General features: G+C 46.2%; 1 protein-coding gene across 1 annotated transcript in view; it reads left to right on the plus strand.

Annotated features, from left to right (window-relative positions):
- The window catches only part of LOC122945357 (dynein axonemal assembly factor 8-like), an 81,485-nt gene that overhangs the window by 56,411 nt on the left and 637 nt on the right, over positions 1-24,437 (plus strand). The window contains exons 26-30 of the mRNA XM_044304431.1: positions 4,809-4,906; positions 10,335-10,431; positions 14,838-15,049; positions 15,884-15,969; positions 24,163-24,229. Coding sequence (XP_044160366.1) covers positions 4,809-4,906; positions 10,335-10,431; positions 14,838-15,049; positions 15,884-15,969; positions 24,163-24,229 — 560 coding nt within the window. The remainder of the gene's footprint in view (positions 1-4,808; positions 4,907-10,334; positions 10,432-14,837; positions 15,050-15,883; positions 15,970-24,162; positions 24,230-24,437) is intronic.

Genomic DNA, 24,437 nt, shown 5'->3' on the forward strand with positions numbered 1-24,437 from the left:
CTAGCTGCTGATGCTGCTGAATGTGTATAAGTCCTTCACCTAGCTGCTGATGCTGCTGAATGTGTATAAGTCCTTCACCTAGCTGCTGGTACTGCTGAATGTGTATAAGTCCTTCACCTAGCTGCTGATGCTGCTGAATGTGTATAAGTCCTTCACCTAGCTGCTGATGCTGCTGAATGTGTATAAGTCCTTCACCTAGCTGCTGATGCTGCTGAATGTGTATAAGTCCTTCACCTAGCTGCTGATGCTGCTGAATGTGTATAAGTTCTTCACCTAGCTGCTGATGCTGCTGAATGTGTATAAGTCCTTCACCTAGCTGCTGATGCTGCTGAATGTGTATAAGTCCTTCACCTAGCTGCTGGTACTGCTGAATGTGTATAAGTCCTTCACCTAGCTGCTGATGCTGCTGAATGTGTATAAGTCCTTCACCTAGCTGCTGGTACTGCTGAATGTGTATAAGTCCTTCACCTAGCTGCTGATGCTGCTGAGTGTGTATAAGTTCTTCACCTAGCTGCTGATGCTGCTGAATGTGTATTAGTCCTTCACCTAGCTGCTGATGCTGCTGAATGTGTATAAGTCCTTCACCTAGCTGCTGGTACTGCTGAATGTATATAAGTCCTTCACCTAGCTGCTGATACTTCTGAGTGTGTATAAGTCCTTCACCTAGCTGCTGATGCTGCTGAATGTGTATTAGTCCTTCACCTAGCTGCTGATGCTGCTGAATGTGTATAAGTCCTTCACCTAGCTGCTGGTACTGCTGAATGTATATAAGTCCTTCACCTAGCTGCTGATACTTCTGAGTGTGTATAAGTCCTTCACCTAGCTGCTGATGCTGCTGAATGTGTATAAGTCCTTCACCTAGCTGCTGGTACTGCTGAATGTATATAAGTCCTTCACCTAGCTGCTGATACTTCTGAGTGTGTATAAGTCCTTCACCTAGCTGCTGATGCTGCTGAATGTGTATAAGTCCTTCACCTAGCTGCTGGTACTGCTGAATGTGTATAAGTCCTTCACCTAGCTGCTGATGCTGCTGAATGTGTATAAGTCCTTCACCTAGCTGCTGGTACTGCTGAATGTGTATAAGTCCTTCACCTAGCTGCTGATGCTGCTGAGTGTGTATAAGTTCTTCACCTAGCTGCTGATGCTGCTGAATGTGTATTAGTCCTTCACCTAGCTGCTGATGCTACTGAATGTGTATAAGTCCTTCACCTAGCTGCTGGTACTGCTGAATGTATATAAGTCCTTCACCTAGCTGCTGATACTTCTGAGTGTGTATAAGTCCTTCACCTAGCTGCTGATGCTGCTGAATGTGTATAAGTCCTTCACCTAGCTGCTGGTACTGCTGAATGTATATAAGTCCTTCACCTAGCTGCTGATACTTCTGAGTGTGTATAAGTCCTTCACCTAGCTGCTGATGCTGCTGAATGTGTATAAGTCCTTCACCTAGCTGCTGGTACTGCTGAATGTATATAAGTCCTTCACCTAGCTGCTGATACTTCTGAGTGTGTATAAGTCCTTCACCTAGCTGCTGATGCTGCTGAATGTGTATAAGTCCTTCACCTAGCTGCTGGTACTGCTGAATGTGTATAAGTCCTTCACCTAGCTGCTGATGCTGCTGAATGTGTATAAGTCCTTCACCTAGCTGCTGGTACTGCTGAATGTGTATAAGTCCTTCACCTAGCTGCTGATGCTGCTGAGTGTGTATAAGTTCTTCACCTAGCTGCTGATGCTGCTGAATGTGTATTAGTCCTTCACCTAGCTGCTGATGCTACTGAATGTGTATAAGTCCTTCACCTAGCTGCTGGTACTGCTGAATGTATATAAGTCCTTCACCTAGCTGCTGATACTTCTGAGTGTGTATAAGTCCTTCACCTAGCTGCTGATGCTGCTGAATGTGTATAAGTCCTTCACCTAGCTGCTGGTACTGCTGAATGTGTATAAGTCCTTCACCTAGCTGCTGATGCTGCTGAATGTGTATAAGTCCTTCACCTAGCTGCTGATGCTGCTGAATGTGTATAAGTCCTTCACCTAGCTGCTGATGCTGCTGAATGTGTATAAGTCCTTCACCTAGCTGCTGATGCTGCTGAATGTGTATAAGTTCTTCACCTAGCTGCTGATGCTGCTGAATGTGTATAAGTCCTTCACCTAGCTGCTGATGCTGCTGAATGTGTATAAGTCCTTCACCTAGCTGCTGGTACTGCTGAATGTGTATAAGTCCTTCACCTAGCTGCTGATGCTGCTGAATGTGTATAAGTCCTTCACCTAGCTGCTGGTACTGCTGAATGTGTATAAGTCCTTCACCTAGCTGCTGATGCTGCTGAGTGTGTATAAGTTCTTCACCTAGCTGCTGATGCTGCTGAATGTGTATTAGTCCTTCACCTAGCTGCTGATGCTGCTGAATGTGTATAAGTCCTTCACCTAGCTGCTGGTACTGCTGAATGTATATAAGTCCTTCACCTAGCTGCTGATACTTCTGAGTGTGTATAAGTCCTTCACCTAGCTGCTGATGCTGCTGAATGTGTATTAGTCCTTCACCTAGCTGCTGATGCTGCTGAATGTGTATAAGTCCTTCACCTAGCTGCTGGTACTGCTGAATGTATATAAGTCCTTCACCTAGCTGCTGATACTTCTGAGTGTGTATAAGTCCTTCACCTAGCTGCTGGTACTGCTGAATGTATATAAGTCCTTCACCTAGCTGCTGATACTTCTGAGTGTGTATAAGTCCTTCACCTAGCTGCTGATGCTGCTGAATGTGTATAAGTCCTTCACCTAGCTGCTGGTACTGCTGAATGTGTATAAGTCCTTCACCTAGCTGCTGATGCTGCTGAATGTGTATAAGTCCTTCACCTAGCTGCTGGTACTGCTGAATGTGTATAAGTCCTTCACCTAGCTGCTGATGCTGCTGAGTGTGTATAAGTTCTTCACCTAGCTGCTGATGCTGCTGAATGTGTATTAGTCCTTCACCTAGCTGCTGATGCTACTGAATGTGTATAAGTCCTTCACCTAGCTGCTGGTACTGCTGAATGTATATAAGTCCTTCACCTAGCTGCTGATACTTCTGAGTGTGTATAAGTCCTTCACCTAGCTGCTGATGCTGCTGAATGTGTATAAGTCCTTCACCTAGCTGCTGGTACTGCTGAATGTATATAAGTCCTTCACCTAGCTGCTGATACTTCTGAGTGTGTATAAGTCCTTCACCTAGCTGCTGATGCTGCTGAATGTGTATAAGTCCTTCACCTAGCTGCTGGTGCTGCTGAATGTGACCTAAATCTGTCAGAGCTCTGCTCCTGTCTGTTACAGCTCTCTGCTCTCTCCTTTCTTTCTTTCAGTATGAGAGATAGCAGCAGGGAGGGGGAGGAGACAAATTCAAGTGTGGAGAAGGAGAGAGGATCCAGAGAGGACAGAGCACACACAAGGCAGTTTGCAGGAAGGGGGGTGGGGGCGAATCGTGTAGGCTGTGTACAAGTGTAGAGAGAAAGCAGATCACCCACAGCATACTATACAGGGAGAGGGAGGAGGAATCACATACTCCATCAGTGACTTGTAGAAAGGAAGGGGAGATCCCTTATGAGCTATAGAAGGAGGATTCACTCCACGAATGAGAGCTAGTGAAGACAAAAGCATCCAGGTCACACAGACCGAACATCCAGCATGTATTACTGGGAGAACATGAGCACATAAGAAAAGACTGAAAGTTAGCAGCAGTTTGTAAACTGTATATCAAGGGGATTGAAGACTGAAACTTGGTGCAACTTTTTTTTATCTGAAGGTAACATAAAAAAAAAATAAGAAAAATTCCTGTCATAGCCTGTAAGTAGAGCTGGTTTGAAAGAAGCCTAGACAGTGCAACTAAGTGCTGCTGGTGCACCTTTTATAGATCATTGAGATCCATCCATAGTTACTGTAATAATGGAAGCTATGATTCTGGTATGAACAGAGCCCTACCTGTATAGTCTCTATGAGGCGGAACTATTTCTGGGGGAGTCCAGTACCGCCGATGACCACTAGATGTCACTGCATCGATACCTTCCCTTTATGTTGCACGGACAGCACAGCGCATGATCACGTATAATACAGTTTTACTATATGACACGTGTGCCGCGTATTAAATATGCATGCTGCGCATGATGTACGGGAAAATGGTCCTCATCAACATTCAGCGCCTTCCTTTGCCGTTTTGGATCCCCCCCTGAGGTCCTGCTTTTACCGCCACTTGATAACTAATTTTAGTTTATAAGATGATCATTCGCCTTATAATATTACGCCATGAGTCATAAACGCAGCATTTACAGTGAGCAGAGGGTGAGTGCTGAACGTTTTGGAGAGGACAGACGAGGATCATTATGAAGCCCCTTGTCAGTCCATCTATCCCACTTACTGGAAACCGTCAGCATGGAGCCTGCCCATTGTTGATGCTTTTCCTGCTTCCAGGTCTGTTGTAGTTAAATCCACTCCATAAAATAGTAATTTCTGGAGCATCTTTTCTTAGAACTCGCTATTGTGCAGTTCCTCTCTTATTCCACTTGGAAATGTAAAAATAAATTGACAACTGGGAGGTCTCTCCGCACACTGTCAGCGCTGATTAAACCGTTTCCGACTATCGTACAAAAGGAATGTTAGCGCCCAGTTGTCAGTTTATTTATAGGTTTCCTGGAAGAATAACTGAGGAAATCTGACCCGTATATGATTCCAGGCACCGTCCGCCCCTACAGAACAAGCAGGATGAGGTAGCCCAGTGTAGGTAGGGATTCTCTACAGTAAGTGTTGTGTGTGTTCCTGACCGCTCACCATTGTCTCCTGCTCTCCAGGTTCCACCTCGTACCAGACTGCCATCCGAGAAATAAAGCGCTTTTTCCCCGACGGTCTCGTCTGCGACCACCAGTCCATTGTTCTAGAAGCAGAACAGGTAAATGCCCTTCTGTCCTGAAAATCCCCTATCCGGGATCCATGCCAAGTTAGTCTACTTTCACACTGGCGTTTTGGCTTTCCGTTTGTGAGTTCCGTTCAGGGCTCTCACACGCTGTCCAAAACGGATCAGTTTTGCCCTAATGGATCCGCTCAGAATGCATCAGTTTGCCTCCGTTCCGTCTCCATTCCGCTCTGGAGGCTGCCTGCAGCGTTTTGATGTCCGTCTGATGAAACTGAGCCAAACGGATCCGTCCTGATACACAATGTAAGTCAATGGGGACAGATCCGTTTTCTATGACACAATCTTACACAATAGAAAATGGATCCGTCCTCCGTTGACTTTCAATGGTGTTCATGACGGATCCGTCTTGGCTATGTTCAAGATAATACAAACGGATCTGTTCTGAACGGATGCAGGCGGTTGTATTATCTGAACGGATCAGTCTGTGCAGATCCATGACGGATCCGCACCAAACGTGAGTGTGAAAGTAGACTTAGCCGGACTGACACCTTTTAATTCTGACATTGACCCCATCTTGAAATCTAACAGGCCCCACACAATGGACAAAAATTTATCACTATGAGTTCTAACCATATGAGGTATGATAGATGCTGTGCCTCAAGCCTCAGTAGTTGTACTTTTTATGGTATTCGTAGGATGAAGGCTTCCTCTGCCTAGAAAATGGCTGGGGGCACCATGTGATGGGTAACTTCAGGACAAGGATGTGCCCGCTCCTCTGACAGCTGTCCTGCAGGGGCACATCCTCTTCCTGTCCCCAACACTTTTGTGCCTGCCCCTGCTGCCTTTGTAACTTATTTTTGCCCCATGTATTAATGTACCCTGACCTGGGTAGGCCAGGGTCCCATCGTGGTGGCTTCTCCAAGGGGCACAGTCGCTGCTCTGCAGGATGTAGTGGTCCTTGGCATGGAAAAGCTCTGTGATGAGAACTCGGCCCCACAGTATGCAGCGGGTGTGACGACAACCCTGGCTCTTACATCTCTGCTACATAGTACTTCTGCCAGTGCGGAGAAGCTTTGAGCTGTTTGGCAGAAATAGGTGGGCACAATTCTGGGCAGCAATAGGGCAGGGATCACCAGCTCCTGCACTTTAATTTTGTCCTCCCTGACCTTCACCTACCTATACCATACTTAGAGTGAGCATACCCTGTGCATGCCAGTGGGGCACATCCTGGGCTCATCACTGCGGTATATCATTGCAGACGATACTAGTCTTGCAGGAGGGTAACTATAGGGGATGCAGAGGGTGGTGTTTTAACGGGGCCCATGACCCTGGTCAGGGCCCATCGGGTCTATCTTCCCCATACATGAAGACCAGTACTGTAAATGAAGCATGATAGGAGGGGGGATAGTGGTTGGGGGGATGGCGGGTTTCCCCGGACCCAGGAGCTACACGTTACGCTTCTGCATTTATTCTCTTTCACATGAAGCTGTCTGCACAAAGTCAATCCGTGGACTGCAAAGAGCCATAAGTTATTTTCACATCAGAATAAAAAATACCCTTTTCATAATTTTTTGTTCTCACATGTTCCCCTTGGTGTTGCTGGGGACCGGCACTGGACAGAATCAGTCTCCTTCACCCTCTGGCAGCAGTTTTCTCAGCTCCACCGCCATACTACTGTGGAGGCTCTGCTCCTTCCTGACAAGCTGGGCAGAAAGTTATTTCTGTTGGCTGGCCTACAGTGAACTGCGGATCACTATGCCGAGACCTGGGAGTAGGGAGAGTGACTGAGCATGTGCGACCACCAGCACCCAGCTCAGTGGATGGTTGTGCACATTGCTATACATGTTGACCACCAGGTGGTACCATACTATGCGAATGTACTTCATGGGAGCATTTTTTTTAACAGCATGTCCATGGCAAATCTGCTAAATTTATCATAATGTGTATATTTAATGGCAGGATAATTCAACCCCCCAAAAAACTAAGGGGGACATTTATGAACAGATATAGGCCACATTTGTGTCGTATATCTGGCGCAAGTTCTGTTGCACACCAGAATCTGCGACTTCTTCTAAAAGAGGGGACGTGGCGGGGAAGGGGACGGGTCTCACTCATCATTTTCTACTCCTGGTTTAAGCATAAAAAATGGTCTAAATGTACGACAGCAAGGCAGCTGTCTTATATTCAGAATCGGCGGTGGATACACCGAAGGTATGTAGAGGCCGGCGCCTCTACATAACTTCGCCGATCCACCGCCAGCTCAGGGGCCGGTCTTAAAAAAATGTGCCCCTAAGTTTTTGACCCTGGTCCAACTTTAGTAATATCCTGGCTTTGTCCGTGGAGTCTGTACGTATACACATGTATGGCACAGATCTGACTGATGGCTTCACAGGTGACCGAGCCTCCAATGATGCCTCCATGTCTAGACTTGCACTCGATAAACCCCATTGATTTTCTTTCTATAAACGAATTTCCAGGAAGAGTTAACAAGAAAATTTGGCCGGGAATTGGGCTACCAGACAGACTGCACAGCTTTTCGGAACACGCCATGAGACTTTTGCCCAAAATAGCCACCATGAAAGTACAAGGCGTATGCTGATATTTTTGGTAGTCTTTAGACGGTTGCGCAGGCAGAACATATATGTCATTTACAGCTGCGCCCGCGTAGTGATGTCCCCGGGGGACATTAACGCTGGGGAATATGTCATTGTGCAGGAAGGGCGATTATTTACATGCTGAATCCACACGTCCTCTCCTTCATAGAAGGCCATTAACCTGGGATTTCACAGAAGAACATGTGACAGGGTGACACTTTGCGCAGAACGGCTGCGAACATCTACACTGACGCATCCTTCACCCTTACACCCCCAGGGGACTTCTCAAATCATTAAACAGGCGTTAACTGTTTATATCCAGAATAAGACCATTCTAAAAAATGAACAGCCTACAGGTATCAGCCTACAGCAGGGCATTGTGGGAGTTGTAGTTTTACAACAGCTGGAGAGCCGCAGTTTGAGGATGCCTGGTCTATGTAGTGTCACTTATAGGAAGCTAGGCTTTAAGTCACCGATGTCCAAGCTGGGGCTCTCCAGCTAATGCAAAAATGACAACTCCCACCATGCCCTGATAGCTGCAGTCTGTTCGAGCATGATGGGAGTTGTAGTTTTTGAACGGGCTTGGGAACATTGCTTTAAATTAGTGCCTGGTAAAGAGACTAGAAATATGACTTTGTGGGGCAAATGCTGACACCTCCCCACTGATCTCAAGAAGGGGTTTCTGCAGTACCAGGCACCACTTGTGGGCAAGAGTGGCACTGTTAAAAATTTGTGACGATGCCCTGCTCAGAAGCTGCATTCCTTTGCATCCATCTTGAGTCGTCTAAGGTCTCAAAGGGAGGATACAGGCTACCATAAACAGCAGCCTGTGTTCTGTTATCGGATCTTGCCCGCTTGTACAGATAATTCCTATATATTAGGGAGTTGAGTTCTATGCAATTCATATGTGTCCAGGCAGGCAGACCCCCAGACATCACGCCAGTCCATACCTGGAGCGTTTGTTATACCTTAATATTAGCTTGATGATTATTCCTTTTTATTTTATTTTTTTATTTTTTTAAAATTCTCTTAAAAAAAATTTGTACATAAACAAAAATGGCACATATTTATACATGTGAACATATATAGCATTCCTTTTTATTGATATATTATATATTCTTATATTTTAGGCTACTTTCACATCTGCGTTTTCAATTCCGCTTTTGAGATCCGTCATAGGATCTCAATAGCGGAAGAAAACTCTTCAGTTTTGTCCCCATTCATTGTCAATGGGGACAAAACTGAACTGAACAAAAACGGAATGCACCAAAATGCGTCCCATTCCGTTTGGTTGCGCTCCCATCGCAGACAGAACAACGATGCAAGCGGCGTTTTTCTGTCCGCGATGTGGTGAGGAGCAAGACGGTCCTGGCACACAATGTAAGTCAATGGGGACGGATCTGTTTTCTCTGACACAATAGAAAACGGATCCGTCCCCCATTGACTTTCAATGGTGTTCATGACGGATCCGTCATGGCTATAGAAGATGTAATACAACCGGATCCGTTCATGGCTATAGAAGACATAATACAACCGGATCCGGTCATGGCTATAGAAGACATAATACAACCGGATCCGTCATGGCTATAGAAGACATAATACAACCGGATCCGTCATGGCTATAGAAGACATAATACAACCGGATCCGTCATGGCTATAGAAGACATAATACAACCGGATCCGTTCATGGCTATAGAAGACATAATACAACCGGATCCGTCATGGCTATAGAAGACATAATACAACCGGATCCGTTCATGGCTATAGAAGACATAATACAACTGGATCCGTCATGGCCATAGAAGACATAATACAACCGGATCCGTCATGGCTATAGAAGACATAATACAACCGGATCCGTCATGGCTATAGAAGACATAATACAACCGGATCCGTCATGGCTATAGAAGACATAATACAACCGGATCCGTTCATGGCTATAGAAGACATAATACAACCGGATCCGTCATGGCTATAGAAGACATAATACAACCGGATGCGTTCATGGTGGATACATGCGGTTGTATTATGGTAACGGAAGCATTTTTGCAGATCCATGACGGATCCGCAAAAAACTCTTATGTGAAAGTAGTCTTAGTCTTTTCGTTCAGTTTTTTTATTGCAGTGTGTAACTGAGACGACTGTAACTGTGGTTTATTGGAGAACTGGGTCTCTCGGTGCATCCAGCTTCCTTTGTAAAAAGTCCCAGTTTCCGGGCGCCTCCAGGGTAAGGGCTAATCCGCTGTCTTGGCTTCCTTCACTGCCGCGGCGCATCCCGAGGCTCGTTTTCTGATGTACTTACTAGTGGCTTACTACAAAGGGACTGAGAATGATATGCTTTGAGGAGTCACGATGTTCGCAATCACAGACTGGTGCCAACTTGCAAGACTTCTGGTTAACGAGATGCCTAAAGTATGGGACGAGAGCTTTTGGGGTACGTCCGCACGGGGCATATGCACTGCAGAGTTAAACCCTCAACTTGTCATTTTTGGAAGCTGTTGATCGCGGAGAGGCCGTCTGCTACGTATCGATTGAAGAAAACCCGACAAAGGGTCTGCGGCGAGCGTGAAGACATCAGACGTGATCAAGCTCGGCGCGCGCAGTGACGTCACTACGTGGCCAGCATGATCACATGATGATGTCATTACGCTCGCCGCAGGTCCTTTGGCGTTTTTTTTTTTTCACTCAAGATGTGAGCGGACGGCCTCTCCGCGATCAAGTGGATGAGGGGAGTATAATTTATTTATTTTTATTAACCCCCTGAGCACCTGATTGTGATTCTCAGATGCCTCGATCAGTGTTGAATGCGGCATCTGAGAGTTTAAACTACGCAGGGAATATGAATCTCACGTTCAGTTTTCTCTCTTCAGATCCCCAGGATGAGACGGGACGTCATATTTAACAGCAGAACACAAAGGCAAGCCCTGAAGAATCCGCTCTGCAATGGCGGACTATCACAGAGTACAGGTAATGGCCCGGTCCTCCTCCAGTGAGAGGCCCCATACACATTACGTGGTAGGTCCAGCTGACATAGATCTAATGTGTCTGCTCCGCTTTATGACATTGGGTTGGACACATGGAGATATAGCCTGAACATACTTGTCAACCCTCCTGGAAAAAGGGGAGACCTCCCCCGACTCCAGGGAGAGGCAGCATATCTCCTGGGTGCTGGAAAAGCCTCCTGTAGCGCTGCCCTGATTGCGAGTGGCACTGGGATGGGCATCATGACTCCCAGTGCCCAAACACACACTGGCAGGAGTCAAAGGGGTGGGGCCTATGTTAAACGTGACCGTCAAAGCAAATCCTTAAAAGGGTTTTCCAAGTTTTTAATACTGATGACCTATCCTCAGGATCGGTCATCAGTCTCTGATTGGAGGGGGTCTGACACCTGGACCCTGAGCACCACGGCCTTCTCTCAGCTTTTTTTTAGGCCAGTGATGTCACGTTCATGGGTCACGTGGCCTAGGCACAGCTTAGCCCCGTAGACGTGAATGGCGCCGAGCGCGATACCAAACGCAGCCACTATACAAAGTACGGCGCTGTGCTTTGTAATCTGAGAAAAGGCAGCAGCGCTCACAGGGGCATCGGTGCCTTCTCAAACAGCTGATCTGCGGGGGTTCCAGATGTCGGACCCCCACCAATCAGACACTGATGACCTATCCTGAGGACTGGTCCTGAGGATAGGTCATCCATAGTAAAATCCCAGAAAACCCCTTTAAAGGGCATAGGGCCTACTGTGCAAGCAGGTGTATAAAGGGGCCTGAAAAATTCCAGCATCACATGTGCCACCTCCTCTACCCTTCCGGGTCACTGGTCTTACCCCTGCTTCCTCCAGGAAAAAAAAAACAAAAACATAAAAAAATTCTGGGACAGAAAATGTATTTCAATCCCTCCCCCGACCGCACCACGGAGGCGTCCACATCACAGAATCTGTTCTATCAAAGGCACGCAAATAATTACCGCACACTCGTTTGTCTGTTTTGGGGATAGGTTGGGCAAAGTGAGCAGTGGGTCTAAAAACCCAGCGCAAGCACCTACAGCGAGCAGGGATCTGTCACACTCGGGGTTAATCGTACGGGCACCATCCGCGACAAGTGCGTGCAGCTTATAGTGCAAGTATATGGAAAATGCAAGTCACATACACAGGGGCACGTGTGCTCGGCTAATGACGCACGCTGGTGTCAGCATCCCTGCACAGGAACGCAGCTGTCCGACACTTCCGCCGCAATCAGACCCCACGTTTCATTAACCCGTTCACTCCCAGCAGGCGGAGGACTTCTCCTTCAGCACGCAGACACATCTGAGTTTCTGAACTAATCCTGGCTGCAGTTAACTAGGTTCCACGTATCAAGCGGATTAGTAGAATTGTGTTTGTGTGTCAACAACAATGGAAAGTCTTTGGCGCGGTTTCCTTCGAATGCCTCGGGGCGACATGGGCACCCGCAGCTGTTTTTTAGGGGAGATGTGAAACTGGCGTAATGAAATCCTTTCGGTGCTCCACATTGAGGAGATGAACGTTCAGAAATGAAATTACATTTTGTGGTGTTGTGATGAAAACGCGCTGCCGTGCGGTCTCTCTCACAGGAGATGTCTCGCTGAAATGAACTGTCATGACATGACAAATGGCGGATGAAGACGATGGTTTGGAGGAATAGTCTGGGGCAGCCGGCAAGGCGTTACAGACTGGTGCTGTGTGCAGTATACTGGAGTCACAGACCGCACTGGACCGGGTGCGGTCGTGGACTGGTCCACTGTGCAGGAGACACAGGGTGATGCTTTGTAGGGCAGCATGCTGGGGTAACAGGCTAGGTCGTTGTGCAGAGATTACAGTTCGTGCAAGATGCAAAAGATGTAGAGGCAGAATGCGAAGGTTAAAGATTGGTGCAGTGTGTTAAGGTTGCAGGTTGGTGCATTAAAATAAGGTTATTGTTGCAGGCTGGTGCAGAGGTTACAGGTTGATGCAATGTGTTAAGGTTACAGGTTTTTGGAGTACAGAAAGGATTTCAGTTTGGTGCAGAGGTTAGTGCGGTACCTAAGTTGATGAAAGGTATACAGGTTGGTGCAGTATGATATGGTTAAAATTACAGGTTGGTACTATATCTATTCCTAAGGTTACAGCTTGGTGCAGTATGCTAAGGTTAAGAGTTGGTGCAGTACCCTATGGTTAAGGTTACACATTGGTCCTCTATGCTAACATTAAGTTTACAGATTGGTGCCGTATGCTAAGGTTAAAGCTAATGGTTGGTGCAGTATGCTGGGGTTAAGGTTAGAGGTTGGTACAGTATACTAAGGTTAAGGCTGTGGGTTGGTGCTAAGGTTTACGTTACAGTTTGACGTTAAGGTTGGTGCAGTATGCTAAGGTTAAGGTTGTGGGTTGGTGCAGTATACTAAAGATAAGGTTACAGGTTGGTGCACTATGCTAAGGATAAGGTTACAGGTTGGTGCAGTATACTAAGGATAAGGTTACAGGTTGGTGCACTATGCTAAGGATAAGGTTACAGGTTGGTGCAGTATACTAAGGATAAGGTTACAGGTTGGTGCAGTATGCTAAGGATAAGGTTACAGGTTGGTGCAGTATACTAAGGATAAGGTTACAGGTTGGTGCACTATGCTAAGGATAAGGTTACAGGTTGGTGCAGTATACTAAGGATAAGGTTACAGGTTGGTGCAGTATGCTAAGGATAAGGTTACAGGTTGGTGCAGTATACTAAGGATAAGGTTACAGGTTGGTGCAGTATACTAAGGATAAGGTTACAGGTTGGTGCAGTATGCTAAGGGTAAGGTTACAGGTTGGTGCAGTATACCAAGGATAAGGTTACAGGTTGGTGCAGTATACTAAGGATAAGGTTACAGGTTGGTGCAGTATGCTAAGGACAACGTTGTGGGTTGGTGCAGTATACTAAGGATAAGGTTACAGGTTGATGCAGTATACTAAGGATAAGGTTACAGGTTGGTGCAGTATACTAAGGGTAAGGTTACAGGTTGGTGCAGTATACCAAGGATAAGGTTACAGGTTGGTGCAGTATACCAAGGATAAGGTTACAGGTTGGTGCAGTATACCAAGGATAAGGTTACAGGTTGGTGCAGTATACTAAGGATAAGGTTACAGGTTGGTGCAGTATACTAAGGACAACGTTGTGGGTTGGTGCAGTATACTAAGGATAAGGTTACAGGTTGATGCAGTATACTAAGGATAAGGTTACAGGTTGGTGCAGTATACTAAGGATAAGGTTGTGGGTTGGTGCACTATGCTAAGGTTGTGGGTTGGAGCAGTATACTAAGGATAAGGTTACAGGTTGATGCAGTATACTAAGGATAAGGTTACAGGTTGGTGCAGTATGCTAAGGATAAGGTTACAGGTTGGTGCAGTATGCTAAGGATAAGGTTACAGGTTGGTGCAGTATACTAAGGATAAGGTTACAGGTTGGTGCAGTATACTAAGGATAAGGTTACAGGTTGGTGCAGTATACTAAGGATAAGGTTACAGGTTGGTGCAGTATACTAAGGATAAGGTTACAGGTTGGTGCAGTATACTAAGGATAAGGTTACAGGTTGGTGCAGTATACTAAGGATAAGGTTACAGGTTGGTGCAGTATACTAAGGATAAGGTTACAGGTTGGTGCAGTATACTAAGGATAAGGTTACAGGTTGGTGCAGTATGCTAAGGATAAGGTTACAGGTTGGTGCAGTATACTAAGGATAAGGTTACAGGTTGGTGCAGTATGCTAAGGATAAGGTTACAGGTTGGTGCAGTATGCTAAGGATTACACATTTTAGAGGTTACAGGTTGGTGCTGTGTCCAGTGGTACCCTGTTACTTCTTTGTGTTGTGTTCTTGGACCGGTACCTTGTGCAGAGATGTCGATCTATAGAGTTGCCCTGAGGTCGTAATTGGGTGTCTCCGCAGGGATCGCAGGATTGTCAGGCACATTGCAGTCCCAGGCTGGTGCTGATGGGGAGGTTACACATGACCTATAATGCTATAGCAGCCATGGTATAACCCGCGGCGGTGCCGACTCTCACAGTCGTTATAGCAGAACCTAAACTCAGGCAGAATGAATGTGTCGCGGGAATCTGATCCTCTCCTATTGTTCCTCCACCGTGCGCACATCATCTTATTTTCCACTGAATAATTATATAGTCATGTCAATATTTAACATATAATAATCAGAAGCGGCGCTCCGTAATCACGTTATAAATTACATGTGACAGACAGGTGGAGTGACACCACCTCATAAATCCCATTATACTGTGGAAGACGCCGCACAATTAAAACAATTACGTTATTACACGGCTGCATTAAGTCATGTTTGTATCTGACTTTGACACGCGCAGCGAGACGTGTGAGATTTCCTCCTGCGTTTTGTATTGCAGGTTCGCTGCTCACCAGCGCCTTGTGCCAGACCACCTGCCTGCTGTTCCCTTCTCGCGCACTAGGGGGCTCTTCGCCAGCGTACATCCAAGGACTGGAGCAGCTGAGCAGCAGAGCGTTCCGCATCACCGCAGCGAGGCTCACCGTGTTTGACCAATCGCAGGCCCAGTTTGTCGCGGAGCTGTACAGCCTACAGGATAGCCTCTCTGCTGAGGTATGACTAGCTGTGGACACGCACTCCCCCACCGCTAAGCTCTGCCCCATCACATCACTAAGCCCCGCCTCTGTCCGCTAATTAAGCTCCACCCCTGTCAGCCCACTGAGCGCCACTCTCCGCTTACTAATGCAGCCTCGGCACTACTCCTATTGCCCTACATTTGGGAAGCGTCCCCTACCCCCTGTGTACATGTACCAGCTGCACAGGCGATATGTCCGCTCCTTGAGTTGTATTTCTCAGCCATTTGCTTGGATTGCATGGTGGTAAAGCCTGGCACTGGTCCTCTGTTATTCCATCTATCTATCTATGTATGGCTCAATTGAAAACTAGGTGTTACTATTCCCCTTGTCAATTTAGCCATACATTTCCAGGAGGAATAAGAGAAGGATGCCATAACGCTGATAACCCCCGGGATCCTCATTGCATTGTCAGCCCCATTGCCCCCTAACGCTGGTCACCAGGAAAACGTAAAAGAGCAGCCACGATCCCCTCATTACCAGGCCAACGCCACGTCTGGCGCTAAGCCGTTTTCCCACGGGATTCTGGGAAATGGATTTTCATGTATACCGCTTTCCCAGCGAGTCAGGATTTTTTTTGCGTGGTTCTCCAGGCTGGCTGCGATAAAATCCCACCGTTGGCAACCCAACTTTCCCAGATTCCTGAATGGCAGATCTTCCTAATTATGCAGTGATAACTTCCCTATCCCATATCATCTACCCCCTATGGCAGCCATATTAATCATCACCCAGCTTTCCCAGACTCCCGAATGACAGATCTGCCTCGTCATCAGTTTAGATTACTGATCCGATAATGTATTTCTAATACTTGCAGTTCAAGGCTGAAATCGCAGGCCCCTGTCTGCTGGTAGCCGCCCAGAGGGACAACGCCGTGACCTGTTTCCACTCGCTAATGGCCAGGTAAGCGCCAGTGTATTTCTGTCAAGGAAAAAAATAACTCCTGAGAATAATTAGCTAAGGAAATTAAGTGAATAATTTATTAGGGCCGCATTGATCTGCGCTCGCTGCTCAGACATGGAACCTCCATGTGAAGAACAGTTCGGAGAGTCCTCCGGTGGGCAGCCGTTGTACTCCGATCCATTGACATAGGGCAATACATCAGGGCCCGTAGGAATTGCTCCGACGAAGTCAGTTTTGAAAAAGAAAGTAAGATCTTATACGATCGATTCCGAGCCAGAGGCTATCCAAAAAAGTCCTGCATCATGCCTATGCCCGGGCAAGCAGGACTAGCAGAACGGAGCTTCTGACTAATCCATCTAAGGCTTCAAAGATGCCTACTGTCAGATGTATTGGCACTTTTGATGCACAAAATAAAAAAGTGTTTGGGATCCTTAGGAAGCATTGGCATGTCCTATGGGCTGACAATGACTTGAGGACAGTCATTACAGCTAATCCCAGTGTAACCTACCGTCGTGGAAGAAACCTAAAGGACGTATTAGTCCATAGTTTCTTTCGTCCAGAACCACCAAAGACAACCTGGTTAAAATTAAATGTTACTGGTACTTACCCTTGTGGGAACTGCGTCTATTGTCCGCTTGTGAAAAAATGTCGGTCCTTCGTAAATCCTGTTGACAAAAAAGAATATCAGATTAGACAATACATCAATTGTAAAACCAAAGGTATTGTCTATGCCATCCAATGCCCTTGTCTCAAAATTTATGTCGGTAAGACATCCCAAGAATTTAGGAGAAGGATGTGTCAACACATTAGTAGTATCAACACCCTTGCAGACACATCCATCTCGAAACATGTTAGAAGTCATCATGGGGGAGATCATAAGGTCCTGAAGTTTTGGGGCATTTGCAAAAAAACTTTAGGAGCAAGGAAAGGTGACCTGGACGCCATTCTTTTACAAGAGGAAACCAGGTGGATTTATCGCCTTGACAGCTTGAATCCAAAGGGATTGAACGAAGGATTCGCTTTTACTGCCTTTCTATAAATACTGGAAAATATTAATAATTGTTTGGAATTGATCAGATTTTCAATTATTCCAACTACCATTAAGTGTTTGGATTATCAGTAGAATCTATATTTATGCACAGACATAATATTAGAATAATAAGTTTGAATTCTCTGCACCGTATCTAAGTATTAAGATGAAAATGTGTATACAACACTGTCTATAATCATGAGAATTATCAGTTCTTCCCTTTTTCTATACTGCTAAGTAACCAATTATATTATGTTCTGGAGTGGCAAGATGCTCCCTGTGTCTCAATTTAAGTGATTACTGTCATGTTGGTCAATAATATTCATAAATAGATTTGTGAGGAGTTATTCGCTGGCATGGGGGTCTGGTTCCTCTCCCCTTTGCCTACTTATCTTCCTCTCTCACTAAAAAGATGTGTTTTGATTGATACTAATTAACAGCACATCTTTAGCCCAACATCTAATAGAGAATTATCTCTTATCTTTTCTACAATGACAGACATAACCATGTCCCACCTTCGTGATGGCAGATATGATATAGTTGAGCCCTGCGGGGAGTCCCGGTTCACTCAGAGTTCGTGCGCATGTTTTCGCTGCGCAGCGCATGCGCATTGAGCCGCTTTAGTGAAGTTCTCATGTCGGAGTTCCGGCGCATGCCCTCTGTGGCATTGTGACGCCGTGATGACGCTAATGGAGAGGCTAGGCACAGGGAGATGACGTCAGCCGGCTCCGCTCATGGTGATTGGTTACTGGAATGTGTTGCCTCCATTACTAATTGGCTAGCCGTCTCTGTCAATCATGGGGACACCATTTACGGCTGGGTTCACACCTGAGCGTTTTACAGCGCGTTCCTACGCGCTGTAAAACGCACAACAGGCAAGAACCAATGATTCCCTATGGGAATGGTTCTCACCTGGGCGTTTTACAGCGCGTACGATCGCGCTGTAAAACGCCCGACGCTCAAACAAGTGCTTGAGCTTTTTTTGGGGCGTTTGTCGCGCGTTCCCGCACATAGAAATTCGGGAACGCGCGACAATGTGTGAACGCCAGTCTCTGTATGCGCGATTGTAAACGCCCGTACAATCGTGCATACAGAGCGCTCGTTTCAGAACGCTCAGGTCTGAACCCAGCGTTAGCCTTCCGGTACAGAGTTTCATTCATTGCTGCCCGTTACCCCTGATGAAGCCAGCGAGACTGGCGAAACATGTTGGGGGGCAGTTTTAGGTTTTAATTAGCAGACTAGTGGCCCCTACCTGTTAATCACTATTAGTGACCCGGTTTCTGTCTATGACTGGTCACACTTACAGGAGGACAGCAGTCCTGCCAGCCCTGTGTATACCATCTGATTTGTCTGACAGCACCAACAGGCGGTGTTTGTAGGTAGACACCGAACACATCAGTCTGACTGCACTGACATTAAATGGCTGGTTTCATCAGCAACCTGTACATTTAGGTTATAACAGTACAGCGATCGCCTTTGGTTAGGGATTAACTGCACCATGATTACGTTCTGGCTGTATTGAGGGTGGATGTCATAAATCCTCCTCAACAAAGGGCAGTATTTTGCTCTATTTGCCGCCTCAGGTGTTGTTAACCACCTTTGCTGGTAACAGTATCCCGACACGTGGGAACGCACCTAGCCAGCAACAAGCAGTGGCTGGGCTCGTTCAGTGGCAACTTATTGGCACTAGCAGTGAGCTCTAACTGTGCTGGGTTGGACAGTCTGGCACTCACCAGCAGTTTGTATATCCCACTAACTAACAGTACAGACAATGCCATCATTTAAGTGTTAGTTACCTTAGCGTATGCCTAGTTGTATAGAGGGTGGTTGCCACAAATCCCCCCACACATCTAAGGTGCAACAATCTGTGCGATTTGTCGCTTATTGTTGCCAAACAATTGGTGTTGTCAACAGTACACCGACACGTGGTCAGCCACTCTGCTAACAAATAATAGTGGCTGTGTTTGGTTCACAGGAAGTGTCTTGGCACTAGCAGGACCATATACCCTTTTAGTCCAGTCCAGGGCATATATGATAAGAGCCCTATATGCTGGCAAACAGTAAATTGGCAAATAGTCTATCAGTACATAAGTGGTATGATGACATCAGTCTCCCACTACTGACATTTGCCATCATCAAATATGCCTTGCCGGCAATAACTAATATCACCCCTTGTGGGTATATGGAATTGATTCTGCTTTTCTCCCTATACTTGGAGTGAGCGATCCAGTATATCGCCTCCTATTGATGACATACAGTATCTTTTGTGGTGGGCCACAACTGTGTTTTTAACACCTTAGCAGTTATTTTGTGTTTTTGTCTGTGTCATTTCAAATGTGACTCACAATGAACAGTGACACTTTTTAACAATGTGTTTAATAAAAGTGAAGTATTAAAATAACCCGGGCCAAGATAGGTTTCTATTGCCTGCATAGGCATTTGTAAATACATGTTTAATTAACCTTGCCCAGGTTGGTCCTGTATTTATGGATTCGATCCATTGACATCACCACAATAAAATGGGGCAGATAATTCCATAGATAGATTTTTTTTATTCTGTACATCTTAAAGCGCCTCGGCATAAGATATAGGTCATACTTCTAAGTGTTTGGAGCATTCTTATGTAGTACAGCTGTCGTAACGTAGATTCTCAGTCTTCAAACGCATCAGATCTGGAGTAGATGCCAGGCCCTGGGAACCTTCTGATATGTCAAACTGTGTATGGAGGCACAGACAGTGAAACCAATATGACCGGCTGCAATTAGTTGTGCTGATAAAGTGGCAAATGTCTGAGGGATGTCAACCCTTTCCTCTGAGGCAGGTTCCCTGCCTACTGTCTCCTCATGGGCGGTCCCACAGCTTTCCTTCCCCCTGAGATCCCATTATTGTCAACCTTACTCAAGAAAAGCAAAGGATTACATAGTGTTTGTTGAAATCAATGAATGTCAAGGACATAGAGGAACCTCTGCTGGTCCTATCACTTTTGCTATTAGGTAGCTATAACCTGTGCAGGACTCCCCACCCCAGAGGAACTGCATGGTTAGCAGACAAGGAGTATGGAAGTGTGCCAAGGGTGTGGAGTAGGGGAAACAAACACCAGGCTCCTCTGTGGCAAAACACAGCACTATAACAGGGGGCCAAGTGTCATCTTGTCGTACGGACCCCCTCTCTTTTGTTTACAGCGTCTATGTCATTCATTGATCTCTGCAGATTCCATAAGGGGAGACCTACTTTACAGAATTCCTCAGCTCTGGCTGTTAGATGGGCGTCCAGATATGGGAACTTTAATACTTTTTACCATGATCAGACTCCCGCTGCCTGTAAATGGTCAGTTTTCGTGGTCCATTGGATCAAGGAGCAGAAAAGTAAAGTGGGCATGGATAGCAGTAGATGAGCTCGCCCTCCTCCTGAGAGATGTTTTCCCTATGGATAGTCAGTCTATACAAGGCCAACTGGTTTTATAAAAGTTTCACTCAGTAACTGGCAGCCACTGTGAGAAATGGCACTAGTAGAAGACCCCCGTGCACCATCTATCGCCCCCCTAGTATGACATTTTCGTCTTGCGATATGCTGAACATCTAACATTCCTACTTTCAGCATGATAATTAAGGATCATCGGCTTTAGTGTTGGGCTATGGGGGCATATATACTCACCTAAAGAATTATTAGGAACACCATACTAATACGGTGTTGGACCCCCTTTTGCCTTCAGAACTGCCTTAATTCTACATGGCATTGATTCAACAAGGTGCTGATGGCATTCTTTAGAAATGTTGGCCCATATTGATAGGATAGCATCTTGCAGTTGATGGAGATTTGAGGGATGCACATCCAGGGCACGAAGCTCCCGTTCCACCACATCCCAAAGATGCTCTATTGGGTTGAGATCTGGTGGGGGCCATTTTAGTACAGTGAACTCATTGTCATGTTCAAGAAACCATTTTTCCAGTCTTCAACAGTCCAATTTTGGTGAGCTCGTGCAAATTGTAGCCTCTTTTTCCTATTTGTAGTGGAGATGAGTGGTACCCGGTGGGGTCTTCTGCTGTTGTAGCCCATCCGCCTCAAGGTTGTGCGTGTTGTGGCTTCACAAATGCTTTGCTGCAGACCTCGGTTGTAACCAGTGGTTATTTCAGGCAACGTTGCTCTTCTACCAGCTTGAATCAGTCGGCCCATTCTCCTCTGACCTCCAGCATCAGCAAGGCATTTTCGCCCACAGGACTGCCGCATACTGGATGTTTTTCCCTTTTCACACCATTCTTTGTAAACCCTAGAAATGGTTGTGCGTGAAAATCCCAGTAACTGAGCAGATTGTGAAATACTCAGACCGGCCCGTCTGGCACCAACAACCATGCCACACTCAAAATTGCTTAAATCACCTTTCTTTCCCATTCTGACATTCAGTTTGGAGTTCAGGAGATTGTCTTGACCAGGACCACAACCCTACATGCATCGAAGCAACTGCCATGTGATTGGTTGACAAGATAATCGCATTAATGAGAAATAGAACAGGTGTTCCTAATAATTTTTTAGGTGAGTGTATATCTATGACCCTAGTTAATGGCCAGCTGTCGAAATCTGGGCAGTTAGGGGTTAAACCACACATGGCAATGAAGGAGAGTCACGGAGAGAGGATTTGGGCGATTGAAGCCCGGACGGTTCAGTTTCCTCTGATGGATTACGTCTCGGGAAAATCCGTTTATAGAAGGCTTTTGTTATGTCACAGATTAGCTGGCGTGTCAGGATTTCCATGACTTAAAAGATGTCGCGGAGCTGCCCGTATGTTGACCGAGCGGAGGGCACCTTCACACTCTGCCAAGGGCACAGAGCAGGTTCATTCTCTCAGTCCTTGTATTCTTGCTCCCGTTATGTAGGCTGACTATTAACCTATAGCCAGGGGCACGAGAGTCTGAGGCTGAAGACAGTTCGTTGAGAAGTGTTGTACATCATGCTTCCATGGATCCAGAAGAAGGCAAAACCAAAACCTCTCAAAAGAGAACGCCAATTTATACTTGGTGACTCTTTGGGTTCATAGACTGCCATCTGTGACAGCTTATTATAGTCTCTGTGGGCAGTAGAGCTGCCTTGATGTTGGGCAGGATGTCGCCTTAGAAAGCCACCACTGTCTCTAGAGAGTCATCCTGACTTTTGTGCTGGGCGATGGTTGTTCTGGGTCTTGTTCTCATCCCAACCAGTATTAACATCTATTTAGGGACCCATGCAAGCCAACCAGGTGAATCAGAGCAGTAGTGTCCACCATCTCAGCATGGTTCCTCTAATAGACACCACCTGCAGAGAAGTGAGTCCTTGATCTGCAGAAGGAAGTTCTGGTCTTAGTTTGAACTTTGCTGGTCTCTAATGTAAACCACCAGCAGAGAAGGTAGTCCTTGATATGCAGGGGGGTTGGGTAGTCATGGCCTTAGCTTGAGCTTTGCTGCCTTCTAGGCATCATCAAGAAGGCACATTTACCCTGCGGCAAGTCAACATATCTAGGTAGTCCTTGACATCTTCTATCAAGAAGGAACCATTACTTTAGGGCCAGCCTAATTTTCCTGTTTCCCAGTTGATCAGCAGGCAGGTGAGCTCACATGTATATGTACCGCACACACGTGTGTATGTGACACGAGCGTACCTGCTTCTAATTCAAGAGGCAGCAGGGAGCAGCCTGTGTGACAGGAGGCCGTGTCAGTCCCAGCGGGGAGCCGTGTTGATTTCTTCCTCTCTGTCAGAGGAAGGGAGGGGGTGACAGGAGCGCCTGAGATGCCCCCCACCCCTCGGCTCTCTGCCTTCTTATCTCTGATGTTCCAGCACCGCTCTCCTCAGAACCATGAGTTATAGCCAGCTGCACAAGAAAACTAGGCCAGACGGAGTTTAAAGCAGTCTATTGAAATCATGCAAAACCCAAGCAAGGGATTTTTTTCGGCAGTGAAGTATTCCGGTTCCCTTGCCGAAAATCACTTCTTCAGCGAGTTATTTTGAGGATTTATAGGGCGTGATTAATTTTTGCTTACTTTTTGGTCAAATGCACCACCTGGGCCATTGCTGAGTTTAGGATTTTTATAAGGTCGAGTTAGAATAGATACCTATCTTCTAGAACACTGATTACGAAGGATATTTCCAGTTTAGGACACCTACCTCCTATCATACCTATCTTTAAGGAGACCCTTTAGAATGGGCAGCTACCAGCTAGTGCACGTTCCTTGAATGACCCATTCCTTTAAGGACACCCTTTAGAAAAGGCAGATACCATCTGGGACACTTACTTTCTATGACTCCTTGTTTGTAGGACATCTTTGAGAATAGGCAGGTACCACCTAGGACACTTACCATATGACAGCCGTTAGAATGTACACTTTCCTTCCAGGACACCTTTTAGAGTGGACACCCATTCAAAAAGACACCCCTGTTCAAGGACGGTCATTGAAAAATACATCTTCTATTGAAGACACTGGCCTTCTAGGACACCCATTAGGAAACCACTTTTCTTGGACACCCCTTAGAATAGACACCCTTCTTTCTAGGACACCTCTTAAAATGGACACTTACCTGCTATGACACCTCTCTGCAACGACTCCCATTAGAAAGGACACCCTTTAGAATAGACCCCTTTTTTCTAGGACACCTTTTAAAATGGACACTTACCTGCTATGACACCTTTCTGCAAGGACTCCCATTAGAAAGGACACCCTTTAAGAATAAAAGTCTGCTTTTTAGGGCATCCATTAAAATGCACACTTGCCATTTTTCAAGGACACCCTCTAGAAAGTACACCTAGTTTCCATGACACTTACCTTTATGAAGACCCATTAAAAAGGACAACTGCCTTCTATGACGCCCTCCAGCTAGGACACATTTTCTAAGACCCCCTTTAGAATATATACCTTCTAGGGCATCCAATCGAATGTACACTTACCTTCTATGACACCTACTGCTAGGACCACCATTGGAAAGAAGATCTATTTACTAGGTCCTGAGGTCTCTAGGAGATTCTTGTTCTGTAGCACAGCTTATGATCACGGAGTACTTTTGATGTTATTTTGGATGGAAACGCTGAGAACCCTGTTCTCGGACACCCTTTAGAATGGCCACCTACCTTTTTATGCTTTGTGTGGCACATTGTAGCCCTGCCCTTAGTTATTATTTCATATTTCGTATTTCCCTTGTAGCAGTGACAACCTGCAGAGAGACCAGAAGAGCATGGTGTTCCTCCTGAGCCCTCAGAGCCAGCGGCAGGTAAGTCCTGCGTTCGCTTCTCCACTGACTCAGTGATGACACATACATGGAGTACACAAACCAGATGCCAGGAGGTGGTGGAGAATTGCATTTATATTGTTGATTTCATTTAGCAGAAGTGAATTACATTCTTCCTTGGACCTTTGGGACTTGTGAGATAAGAGGAGGATGTGCTGACGCTGGATTGTCTTCTCCATCACTTCCCCGC

This window comes from Bufo gargarizans, chromosome 8 (assembly GCF_014858855.1).
Source record: "Bufo gargarizans isolate SCDJY-AF-19 chromosome 8, ASM1485885v1, whole genome shotgun sequence".
Taxonomy (NCBI): Eukaryota; Metazoa; Chordata; class Amphibia; order Anura; family Bufonidae; genus Bufo; species Bufo gargarizans.